Raw genomic sequence first — 12,308 nt, forward strand, 5'->3', positions numbered from 1 at the left:
TCAGACACACCATTAATTTTTAATGTATCGGTTATTTCCAAGAAAGTGTGTAGGTGTAGGTGAGGATCAGCAGTGGCGCTCCCATTAAATTGGTTCTGTTGAACCATGTTGATCAAGACCGGCTTCAATTCAAAATTATTGGCGTTAATGGTCCCTCGAGCGATGCCAGAATAGTGAGCCTGGATCGTCGGCCGGAAGTGATCTCTAATTGGCACCGGGGGAGGTTGTTGTGCTTTTTCTTGAGCCATTCTCTCAATTTCTTCTCTTCTAATTCTTCTTAAAGCACGTGCAGTGCGCTCGATCTCTGGATCAAACAGTAAAGAATTCGCACTTTGAGATCGTCGCATAGACTGCAATTAAAAATAGGAAGAAATCTATTAGTAATTAAAATAAAATAAAAAAACACTAAATTAAAATCTAGACTAATTGGTAACAAAACTTAAAAAATAATCAAAATTTATTCCCCGGCAACGGCGCCAAAAACTTGTTGTGAAAATTGCTCGCAAGCGTACGAGTGTCAAGTTTTAATATAGTGATAAAATCAGATATCGATCCCGCAGGGAGTAAAATGAAAATATTCAGTACTTGTAATTAAAATAGTCTAAACTTTATCTAGAAAATCAATATTTGAGAAATTCTCAATAAATAAAAATAATCAGGATGTTTTTTATAGCACGCACACAACTTGCAGATAACTCAATCAGAGAAAAATGGTCTAGAGGTTTAGATTTCACCTGGTTTCAACAACAATCAATCATAATTAATTAATCTTCATGAATTTCAATCACTTAATAGCCAAGAACACTTAAGTTTATTATTTCCCTCTCCCAAGCAACAAACAATTTTTATCAACTACAATTCAATTCCAATATCCCTATTAAGAATCTACTTACAGTGATCTATCACAAAACAATGTTCTTTTTAAAAGCTCTGTTAAAATTATACACTCTCCCGAGCTATATAAATAATTAACAGTGTATTTTCTATTGGTCCTATTCAAAATCTCCTCTTCCGAGTGCCAGATTTTAAATAAATATTACAAATCAATTATTGATCAGATAATTGAAAAGACAATCAATTCTAGAGAAAACAATTAATCTAGAAGAAACTCAATTCAATAAAATCAAAAATTCATGAAAGTGTCTCAACCAGGTTTTATCCGACCTCTAGACTCTAAAAATTAGTTCATAATAAAATTTTGAATAAAACAAAACATGTTCAAAAATCCAAACATATTCAGAATAAAATAAATAAAATATAAAGGAAATAAATCCGTCGTCGATGCCGTGTCCGGTCTATCGAGCTCCATCTTTGTTCTTCAATTAAAGCTCCAGATTCTCCAGAAATCACCCAGAAAGTTACGATCTCTGTACGTGTATGTGTATAAGTTATGGCGGCCCTCTCCCTAATTGCACGATAAAAGAATCCTTTTTATAGCGTGCACAAAATCCCACAAAATCAAGCCCATAAAAATTGCCCGAAATAATAAAAATCTGAGATGGCAGCGATCGGGGCGGGCGCTCAGTTAGCGGCGCGGGCGCACCTTAAGTTCGACTTCAATCTTCCAGAAACATAGTAGCAACGCGATAGCGCTTCTTCAAGCGCTAAACTTTAGCGCTAACAAGAAGCCCAATTAAGAAAGCCCATCTCTGTTCCTTCTCGTTTCTTTCCCTGACTTCTTATTTCTCTTCTTCCTTCTTTAATTCTTTTCCCTTTTTTTTATTTTCTTTTCTTTCTCACATAAATTCCATAATTTCCTACAAACACAAAAACAACAGAACCCAGGCATAAATCTGCTCGAAACAAATATTTAACAATTAAAATCATATATAAATTAAGTGTATAAAATACACTTATCAGTGTCGGTTCGGGCGGAGTCGAATTTGGTTAAGGGATAAAAGAGTTAAGAGATTTTCGGTGCGATTGCTCGGGTTGTGCCTTGTATGTGAGGATTTGAGTTAAGGTTGGGTTAGCACCTAGAGGCATCCATTTACTCACCTAATACCCACATTTTTGTGTTGAGTATTCGCTCATATAAATGCATACATGTGTCTTTAAGCCTTGGCCTTGGGTCAAGCAAAAAGGTTGCAAAGAAAGTCTCTTTCATGCATGCTAAGTATTTTTTTTATGTCGAGTCAAAGGAGGAAAATGAAAGAAAATATTTTTGAACAAAGTGAGTTGATTGTGACTGGACAGGGCAATGCAGGTTGAGGGATGCCTTACCCACTTGCCATAGACGTGTAGTAAGCGGCCGGGTTCATCTCGGCTCCCCTACCAAAAATGAAAGTAAAGGGGCAAATCGCGTCGGGAGAAATCTCGGCGTCTTGCCGGCATAGTGATTGCAACCAACTCCTTGCTTGATCCCTGAGAGAAAATGGAAACAAGCGTAAGCGTATAATATCCTCAGACACACCATTAATTTTTACCGTATCGGTTATTTCCAAGAAAGTGCGTAGGTGTAGGTGAGGATCAGCAGTGGAGCTCCCATTAAATTGGTTCTGTTGAACCATGTTGATCAAGGCCGGCTTCAATTCAAAATTATTGGCGTTATTGGTCCCTCGAGCGATGCCAGAATAGTGAGCCTGGATCGTCGGCCGGAAGTGAACTCTAATTGGCACCAGGGGAGGTTGTTGTGCTTTTTCTTGAGCCATTCTCTCAATTTCTTCTCTTCTAATTCTTTTTAAAGCACGTGCAGTGCGCTCGATCTCTGGATCAAACAGTAAAGAATTCGCAATTTGAGATCGTCGCATAAACTGCAATTAAAAATAGAAAGAAATCTATTAGTAATTAAAATAAAATAAGAAAACTCTAAATTAAAATCTAGACTAATTGGTAATAAGACTAAAAAATAATCAAAATTTATTCCCCGGCAATGGCACCAAAAACTTGTTGTAAAAATTGCTCGCAAGAGTACGAGTGTCAAGTTTTAATATAGTGATAAAATCAGATATCGATCACACAGGGAGTAAAATGAAAATATTCAGTACTTGTAATTAAAATAGTCTAAACTTTATCTAGAAAATCAATATTTGAGAAATTCGCAATAAATAAAAATAATCAGGATGTTTTTGATAGCACGCACACAACTTGCAGATAACTCAATCAGAGAAAAATGGTCTAGAGGTTTAGATTTCACCTGGTTTCAACAACAATCAATCCTAATTAATTAATCTTCATGAATTTCAATCAATTAATAGCCAAGAACACTTAAGTTTATTATTTTCCTCTCCCGAGCAACAAACAATTTTTATCAACTACAATTCAATTCCAATATCCCTATTAAGAATCTACTTACAGTGATCTATCACAAAACAATGTTCTTTTTAAAAGCTCTGTTAAAATTATACACTCTCCCGAGCTATATAAATAATTAACAGTGTATTTTCTATTGGTCCTATTCAAAATCTCCTCTCCCAAGTGCCAGATTTCAAATAAATATTACAAATCAATTATTGATCAGATAATTGAAAAGACAATCAATTCTAGAGAAAATAATTAATCTAGAAAAAACTCAATTCAATAAATCAAAAATTCATGAAAGTGTCTCAATCAGGTTTCATCCGACCTCTAGACTCTAAAAATTAGTTCATAATAAATTCTGAATAAAACAAAACATGTTCAAAAATCCAAACATATTCAGAATAAAATAAATAAAAGATAAAGGAAACAAATCCGTCGTCGACGCCGTGTCCGGTCTATCGAGCTCCGTCTTTGTTCTTCAATTAAAGCTCGAGATTCTCCATAAATCACCCAGAAAGTTACGATCTCTGTACGTGTATGTGTATAAGTTGTGGCGGCCCTCTCCCTAATTGCACGATAAAAGAATCCTTTTTATAGCGTGCACAAAAGCCCACAAAATCAAGCCCATAAAATTGCCCGAAATAATAAAAATCTGAGATGGCAGCGATCGGGGCGGGCGCTCAGTTAGCGGCGCGGGCGCGCCTTAAGTTCGACTTCAATCTTCCAGAAACATAGCAGCAACGCGATAGCGCTAACAAGAAGCCCAATTAAGAAAGCCCATCTCTGTTCCTTCTCGTTTCTTTCCCTGACTTATTATTTCTCTTCTTTCTTCTTTAATTCTTTTCCCTTTTTTATTTTCTTTTCTTTCTCACATAAATTCCATAATTTTCTACAAACACAAAAACAACAAAACCCAGGCATAAATCTGCTCGAAATAAATATTTAACAATTAAAATCATATATAAATTATGTGTATAAAATACACTTATCAGTGTCGGTTCGGGCGGAGTCGAATTTGGTTAAGGGATGAAAGAGTTAAGAGATTTTCGGTGCGATTGCTCGGGTTGTGCCTTGTATGTGAGGATTTGAGTTAAGGTTGGGTTAGCACCTTGGGGCAGCCATTTACTCACCTAATACCCACATTTCTGTGTTGAGTATTCGCTCATATAAATGCATACATGTGTCTTTAAGCCTTGGCCTTGGGTCAAGCAAAAAGGTTGCTAAGAAAGTCTCTTTCATGCATGCAAAGTATTTTTTTTATGTCGAGTCAAAGGAGGAAATTGAAAGAAAATATTTTTGAACAAATTGAGTTGATTGTGACTGGACAGGGTAATGCGGATAGAGGGATGCCTCACCCACTTGCCATAGACGTGTAGTAAGCGGCTAGGAGACATCCTAGCTCCCCTACCAAAAGAGACGTGTAGTAAGCGGCCGGGTTCATCTCGGCTCCCCTACCAAAAATGAAAGTAAAGGGGCAAATCGCATCGGAAGAAATCTCGGCATCTTTCCGGCATAGTGCACTGCAGCCATGATCATGATCGAAACTTGAGTCACAATTCGAGGATCTAAGTTCTAAAGCAAAAACAAAAGTTAAAGTTTCAAGTATCAGTTGACTCGGCTCAATTTATTCAGTTTTATGTTATGCATGCGTTTCAGTTAAGTTAGGAAAGTTCAAAGTTTCATAGCGTGAGTTGGCGTGGGTTCATACTTGCATGTTACCTCATTTCCCTTATTTCACGCATGTTTACAGTTTAAGTTTCAAAGTATATTATGTATAGTAGTTTGAGTATTGCTTGGAGTATTTTAAAACTCTTGTTATATCACTGTTTATACTTGTTGAGTCTTTAGACTCACTATGCTTGTTTATTTGTTAGGTGAGGAGCAGTTTGTTGAGATCGAAGAGCAGGCTCCTCGAGGTTGAGGTTGCCGGTGGTTCGAGGCCCTAAGACCATCGCTGCTATGTTTCCGCTTTAGTTTATGATTGTAATAAAGAGTTTAAACTTATGTACTTTTGGGAATAGCCAGGATGTGTTTTCCCTGTGCTTAAATTTCTAAGTCTTCACACGGTTATCGCTATCTTTTTCGCAACCGTGTGGGGTTGCTTTTACTTTCAAAGTTATGATTATCGCAGTGGAAGTATTTTTTCCGCATTTATTGCTTTTGTTAGAATCGTTGTCTGTGACAGGGAGGTTTTGCTTACTTACAAACAAGTCATGGCAATTTTTTTAAAAAAAATCCGTATTTTCTTTTATTATTTATTTAAGTTTAGAGGTTAGGGTCGTTTCAGTAAGTTCTCGAGCTTACTTCGATTTGCACCTCATATTGCTGACAATTAGGAAGCAAAGGTTAACCAGTTCATTAATGGTCTTAATCCTGATTTCTTCACCTTGGTAAATGCTGGGCGCGACCTACTAATTTTGCAGATGCCCTTAATAAAGCCAAGGTAGCAGAAGCTGGTATTACTAGACAAAGGGGAACTTCATTCATGCCTCAATCCTCACCACGGACACAACCAAAACCATTGCAACCTCAGTCACAATTTCCACAGCAGCAAAGCAGGTATGAGGGAAGTGGTAGTGGTAGCAACAGAAAAGATCGTTTCAATTTTAAGCCTAAAGGTAAGCAGTTCAAGCGGGCTGGGAGTAGTTCTTCTAGTTCTAGTGGTTCGAGACAATTTGGTTCAGCCCAGAGTTCAGGGTATTTTGGCTGGTTTTGCAATAAGTGTAGGGGAAGACATTCTAGCGATGATTGCAAGGAGGTTACAGGTAATTGCAAGTTGTGTAATCGGCCAGGACATTATGCTTGAGTGTGTCCTACACGTGGAGCTGAAACTTCACAGGGTGGAAGTACAACAAGATTTTCAACTCACTCTGACAGGCAAGCTACATCTGTGCATTCCTTTCAATCTCCTAGCAGACCAGAGCAAAGCAGGCAAGGAGAAAGCCAGAGTGTAAGCCAACCTCCTAGACAACAAGCAAGGGTCTTTGCACTTACAGAGGATCAAGCTCAGGCTGCACCTGACAACGTGATTGCAGGTAACTGTTATTTCTGGTTATCCCGCTTATGTGTTAATTGATACTGGTGCATCACATACATTCATAGCTGAGAAATTTGTTGCATTGCACAATTTATCTGTTGAGCCTTTGTCTTCTGTATTTTCTATTTCATCTCCCATGGGGAAGGATAAGGTGTCTATGAGCTTAGTCAGAGGATGTGAGTTACAATTTTATGGCAATGTCATTAAGCTTGATTGTATTGTACTTGGTGTGTCCGATTTTGACTGCATTATTGACATTGATGCACTAACCAAGTACAGGGCCACAGTCGATTGTTTTCATAAGGTGGTATGATTTAGACAAGAAATGGCAGATGACTGGAAATTCTATAGTAAGGGTTCTCGAGCTAAGATTCCTTTGATTTCTATCTTATCTATGTCACAATTATTGCAAAAAGGTGCTGAAGGATTTCTAGTCTATGCACTAGATGCGTCGAAATCTAGTCTTGAATTGGCAGACATTCCAGTTGTAAGAGAATTTGCTGATATTTTTCCAAATGAAATTCCTGGTTTACCTCCAGCCCGTGAGATTGATTTCAGTATCAAGTTGATGTCAGGTACATTGCCTATATCTAAAGCTCCTTATAGGATGGCACTACTAGAACTTAAAGAGTTGAAAGAGCAGCTCAAAGATTTGTTGGCCAATGGTTACTTTAGACCGAGCGTTTCACCTTGGGGCGCTCCGGTTCTATTTGTAAGAAAGAAAGATGGATCAATGAGGCTATGTATCGATTACCGTCAACTGAATAAAGCTACGGTAAAGAATAAATATCCATTACCTCAAATAGACGACTTGTTTGATCAATTGCAGGGTTCCTCTGTTTGTTTAAAGATTGATTTGAGGTCTGGATATCATTAGTTGAGAGTAAGAGAAACATATGTGCTTAAAACTGCTTTTAGAATGAGGTGTGACCATTATGACTTTATAGTTATGCCATTTGGATTGAAAAATGCTCCTGCGGTCTTTATGTATTTAATGAATAGAATATTTCAGAAGTATTTAGATGAGTTTGTTTTAATATTTATCGATGATATTCTGATATATTCTAAGAATAAGACTGAGCATGCAGAGCATTTGAGATTTGTTTTCCAGATTTTGCGAACAGAGCAATATATGCCAAGATGTCCAAATGTGAATTTTGGCTAGATAGAGTTTTTTTTTCTTGGCCATGTTATTTCAGGAGATGAAATATCAGTTGATCCTAGCAAGGTAGAGGCAGTTATCAACTGGCCTAGACCTACGTCTGTGCCTGAAATACGCAATTTTATGGGTTTAGCTGGGTATTATCGTCGATTTATCAAAGGATTTTCCAGCATTGCAAATCCAATTACCCAGTTAACCCAAAAGAATGCTCCTTATATTTGGATAACTGAATGTGAAACTAGCTTTGTTGAATTGAAGAAGAGACTGACCAGTGCACCTGTATTGGCTATACCATCAGTTACATGTGGTTTTACAGTTTATTCTGACTCATCTCATAAAGGTTTGGGTTGTGTTCTTATGCGGAACGGTCATGTAATAGCTTATGCTTCGAGACAACTGAAACCTCACGAGATCAGATACCCCGTACATGACCTTGAGCTTGCAGCTATCGTCTTTGCTTTGAATATTTGACGTCATTATTTGTACGATGAGACTTTTGAAATTTATACTGATCATAAAATCCTGAAGTATCTATTTTTTCAAGCTGAATTGAATATGAGACAGAGGCGTTGGTTAGACTTATTGAAAGATTTTGATTGTGAAATCAAGTATTACCCGGGAAAGTCTAATGCAGCTGCCGATGCTTTGAGTAGAAAGGTTTGTGATCTGTCTCTATCTACTATGAGTGTATCTAAGTTGATAGAAAATTGTTGTGTTTCTGGATTGAATTTTGATACATTTGTACAACCTGTTCGAGTTTATGCAATCCAAGCTGAACCAGAATTGTTTGTCAAGATTAAAGAAGCACAGAAAGCTGATCAAAAGATTCAGGAGTCAATTGAGAAGGTCAGATCTGGACCCGAGTCAGAGTATCAGGTCAATATAGATGGAGTTTTGTTTGTGAATAGACATATTGTTGTACCTGATATTGCAGAATTGAGGGATCAGATTTTGAATGAGGCTCATTGCAGCAAGTTTAGTGTTCATCCTGGTGGTAGAAAAATGTATAACGATTTGAAACAACAATTTTGGTGGAAACAAATGAAAAATGATGTGACAAAATTTGTATCCAAATTATTAAACTGTCAACAGGTAAAAGCTGAGAGGAAGCGACCAAGTGGTTCATTGCACAGTTTGGCAGTTCCGGAATGAAAATGGGATCATATCACGATGAATTTTGTCACAAAACTACCACGATCTTCGAGAGGATGTGATGCAATTTGGGTGGTGATTGACATATTGACTAAGTCTGGTTGTTTTATTTCATATCAGATGGCGTATCTTCATGATAAGTTGGCCAATATTTATATCCGAGACATGGTGAGATTACATGGTGTGCCTAAGTCTATCATATCAGATCGAGATCCTCGATTTGCTTTGCATTTCTGACACAGTCTACAGGAAGCTTTAGGTACTCGGTTGCATTTAAGTATAGCGTATCATCCTCAAACCGATGGGCAGTCAGAGTGGACTATCCAAATTCTAGAGGATATTTTGAGGGCTGTAGTGCTTGACTTTGGTGCTAGTTGGCAAGAATCTTTGCCACTTGTTGAATTTTCTTATAATAACAGCTATCAGACAAGCATTGAAATGGTTCCGTTTGAAGCACTGTATGGTAGGAAATTCAGATCTCCGTTGTTCTGGATGATCTTTCTGAAACACCAGATACAGGGTCAGATATGATCAGAGAAATGTCTGATAAGGTAAAGTTGATACAGTCCAAAATGAAAGTAGCGCAAGAATAAACAAGCCAAATATGCGAATGTGAGGCATAGACCTCTGAGCTTTGAACAGGGTGATCGAGTATTTTTGAAAATATCTTCTTTCCGAGTCACTGTTTGATTCGAAAAGAAAGGTAAGCTATCACCAAGGTTTATTGGGCCTTATGAGATTCTTGACAAAGTTGGTGATCTTGCCTATCGACTAACATTACCTCCAGCATTATCAGGTATTCATGACGTGTTTCACGTGTCTATGCTAAAAAATTATGATCCAGATGCTTCCCATGTACCTCGTACAGATGATACTGAACTGGATGAAACACTGAGTTATTTTGAACGGCCTATTCAAATCCTTGATCGCAAATAAAAACAGCTCAGAAATAAATCCATTTCACTTGTCAAAGTGCAGTGGAGTTGACACGGAGTTGAAGAAGCAACCTGGGAGGTGGAACAAGATACGAGACAGCGATATCCAGAACTATTCACTGAAGTGAGTCTTTACTTCGGTCAATTATTCAGTCCATGTCGTTTGCAGCATATTTACATACGATTTCGAGGACGAAATCTTCTCTTAGAGGGGGAGAATTGTAATGCCCTGAAAATACTTAATTTAAGAATTTATGGCATTTCAAATTTATATTCCGAGATTCTTAAATTATAAGATTGAATTAGAAGTATCAAATTTGTTCAAGGACTAAATTGTAATTATTGAAGTTTTTAGGGGCTAAAGTGCAATTATGCTATTATGAGTGGGACACTTGTCATATATGTATATAAACGTGTATGGCTTATGTATTTCATCAGAATCTTCAACCCAAAATCAAAACTTCAGCATTTCAAAGGAAAATTTGATCTCAAGGCTCGATTCTCTCAATCCGTCCGGTAGAATTCAAAATTGATCGTATATTCGCGATCACCAATTCGAAGGCAACGTTTTGACGTAATTTTTATTAAGTTCTATCATTTTTGAATTTTTAAATATTGATGAAATCAGATTATTGTGGTATGGTCTTGTTCTTGAGCTTGTACCGATAGCATATCTAAGACGGATCGGAAAAAGATCGACGTTTGGATTTGTTTTGAATTTTCTGAAGATTTTTGAAAAAGGGAAATGTCTGATATGCTGGTTTTTGTTGATAAATATGCTGATATGGGTATGAGACTAGTTGTATTGGATGGATATCTTGATGTATTTGAAGTTCGGTTTGCCGGTTTGTAATCTTTATGTCGCCGGCTCAAGATTAAATGTCGTTTGAGTCTAGTTGAATGAACTATGCTTGAATTGAGTTTAAATACTGATGTTTAATAGATTTATACTTCATTTCATATTGATTCTGCCTTCGATTTTTGAAGGTTGATTGAAAGAAGTTTGATATGAATTTTGTATATTGAAGCTTGTGGATTGAGCTAGTTCAGATTTGAGAATTAAGGTATGATTCAGCGATGATCGATTTGGGGAATAAGCGTCGAGACGAGTTTGTATTCTCGATCCCTTTAAAATCACAAAATGTTTCTATCTTATGTGTTTTGTATGTATTAGTTGATTCATGAGTTCTATGGTATGATTGTTGGGCTATGTATGAGGTGATGATGTTGATAGCAATAGTGAGCATGAACTATTGTTGTAATTGCATAGCTTATCATCTCATCTTGCATTTTGAGCCTAACCATTCTTTTGAGTTTTGCCGTGGTGTCGTTGATGAGTTATGAGCTTCGATACCGAGTATCAGTGGTGAGATTCTAGCATTGATACTTAGACTCCGGATATATCATCAACGATGAGTTATAGCACTGATGATGAGTTGATGCATTTTAGCATCTAAACCGGTGTCAGATTTTATCCTTGGTCTTTGATAGCCTTTTGTCATTCTTCATGCATTTCTGTTGTTATTTAAGCTTGAAATGCTTTGACTATTTGTATTTATATTTACACATTTCATGCGTTCCGTTGTTTCATACTAAGTTTTATACTTACCAGAGTTATCCGACTGTTGCTTTGTTTTTGTGTGTGCATTGCAACGGGTGATTCAGGGCCGAGTCATAAGAGACCATGAGCATTGGGAATAGTTTAGAAGTGGTGCTTCCGGTTGAGTTGTAGCATGTTTTTACAAAAAAAAACTCTGGTTAAAACATGTTGAGTTTGTATATTATTCAACACATGAATTGTATAGCTTTTGCATATTCTAGAGTTGTATAGATTATGTTGTGTTTGATGTTGGATCCTGTTTGAGGTTGTTTAAACTTATGTTTATGGTAAGATTTATTAGTTAGAATCAATACAGAACCATTCCTGGCGTTGGAGCAAATATTTTCAAGGAAATAGTATTGGAACAGCAGGAGCAGCGCACCCACGCGGCTGTTGGGCATGGCCGCATCTCTCCTGGGCGGAGGGGCAGAGCACCTTATGCGCCCGCGCTGAAAAAAAAAATTTGGTTCCGGTTCCATGGTTTGTCGTGTTGTGTTTTGAACCCGAGGTCGCCACAAATTTCATGTTCATAATCACTGTAGACAGTGAACATTTCATTCAATCATCAATTCTATGATTGTTTGTAATTTTGTTTCCTCTTATGTTGCGACAAATTCTGCAACAAATTTTATTCTGTCAAGAATTAGTTGCATATTTTTTGTTGTAACGAATTTCAAATTCGTCTCTATTTCACTAAGGACGAGTTCCAATTACAACTTCATCGTCATTTATTATGACGAACATTCTGCCTTAGTCATGTCTTGACTGTTGTCGCGACATGCTTCACAACATTAACATTTCTTTTCAATGTTTCAATGGTTCACCAATTTCGATTGTCACTGCAAGTATTGACATGTTCAATATAATACAATCCACCAATTTTGGTGGATATATCCATTTTTCCTTGAATGAGAACCTTTCATTTGTCAAACACCACTTTTGATCATAATCACATTATGATAACTTCTCATAATAAGCATATTGTCTATGTATAATCATACTATGACAAACGATTAAGGTGTGTCTTTGAAATAATTGCATTTTTCACACTCGTTTATCTTGAACCATTTGACAATATATTTGTCAAATTTCTCGTGCCACTTTTTTTGCGCTTGTTTCAATCCGTACAACGACTTAACGAGTTTACACACCTTATGCTTCTGTCCGGGAGCTACAAACCCT

General features: G+C 37.0%; 1 protein-coding gene across 1 annotated transcript; it reads left to right on the top strand.

Moving 5' to 3' along the window:
* Positions 1–8,120: 8,120 nt before the first annotated feature.
* Positions 8,121–8,591, top strand: LOC140877352 (uncharacterized). The gene has a single exon (XM_073280889.1). The coding sequence runs from the start codon at positions 8,121–8,123 to the stop codon at positions 8,589–8,591; it is 471 nt and encodes a 156-aa protein (XP_073136990.1).
* The last annotated feature ends 3,717 nt before the right edge of the window (positions 8,592–12,308 follow it).

The sequence above is a fragment of the Henckelia pumila genome, chromosome 2, assembly GCF_033568475.1.
Source record: "Henckelia pumila isolate YLH828 chromosome 2, ASM3356847v2, whole genome shotgun sequence".
NCBI classification, from domain to species: Eukaryota; Viridiplantae; Streptophyta; class Magnoliopsida; order Lamiales; family Gesneriaceae; genus Henckelia; species Henckelia pumila.

Coding starts and splice junctions, on each gene's coding strand:
- LOC140877352 (XM_073280889.1), top strand. CDS start 8,121: ATGAGTGTATCTAAGTTGATAGAAAATTGTTGTGTTTCTGGATTGAAT.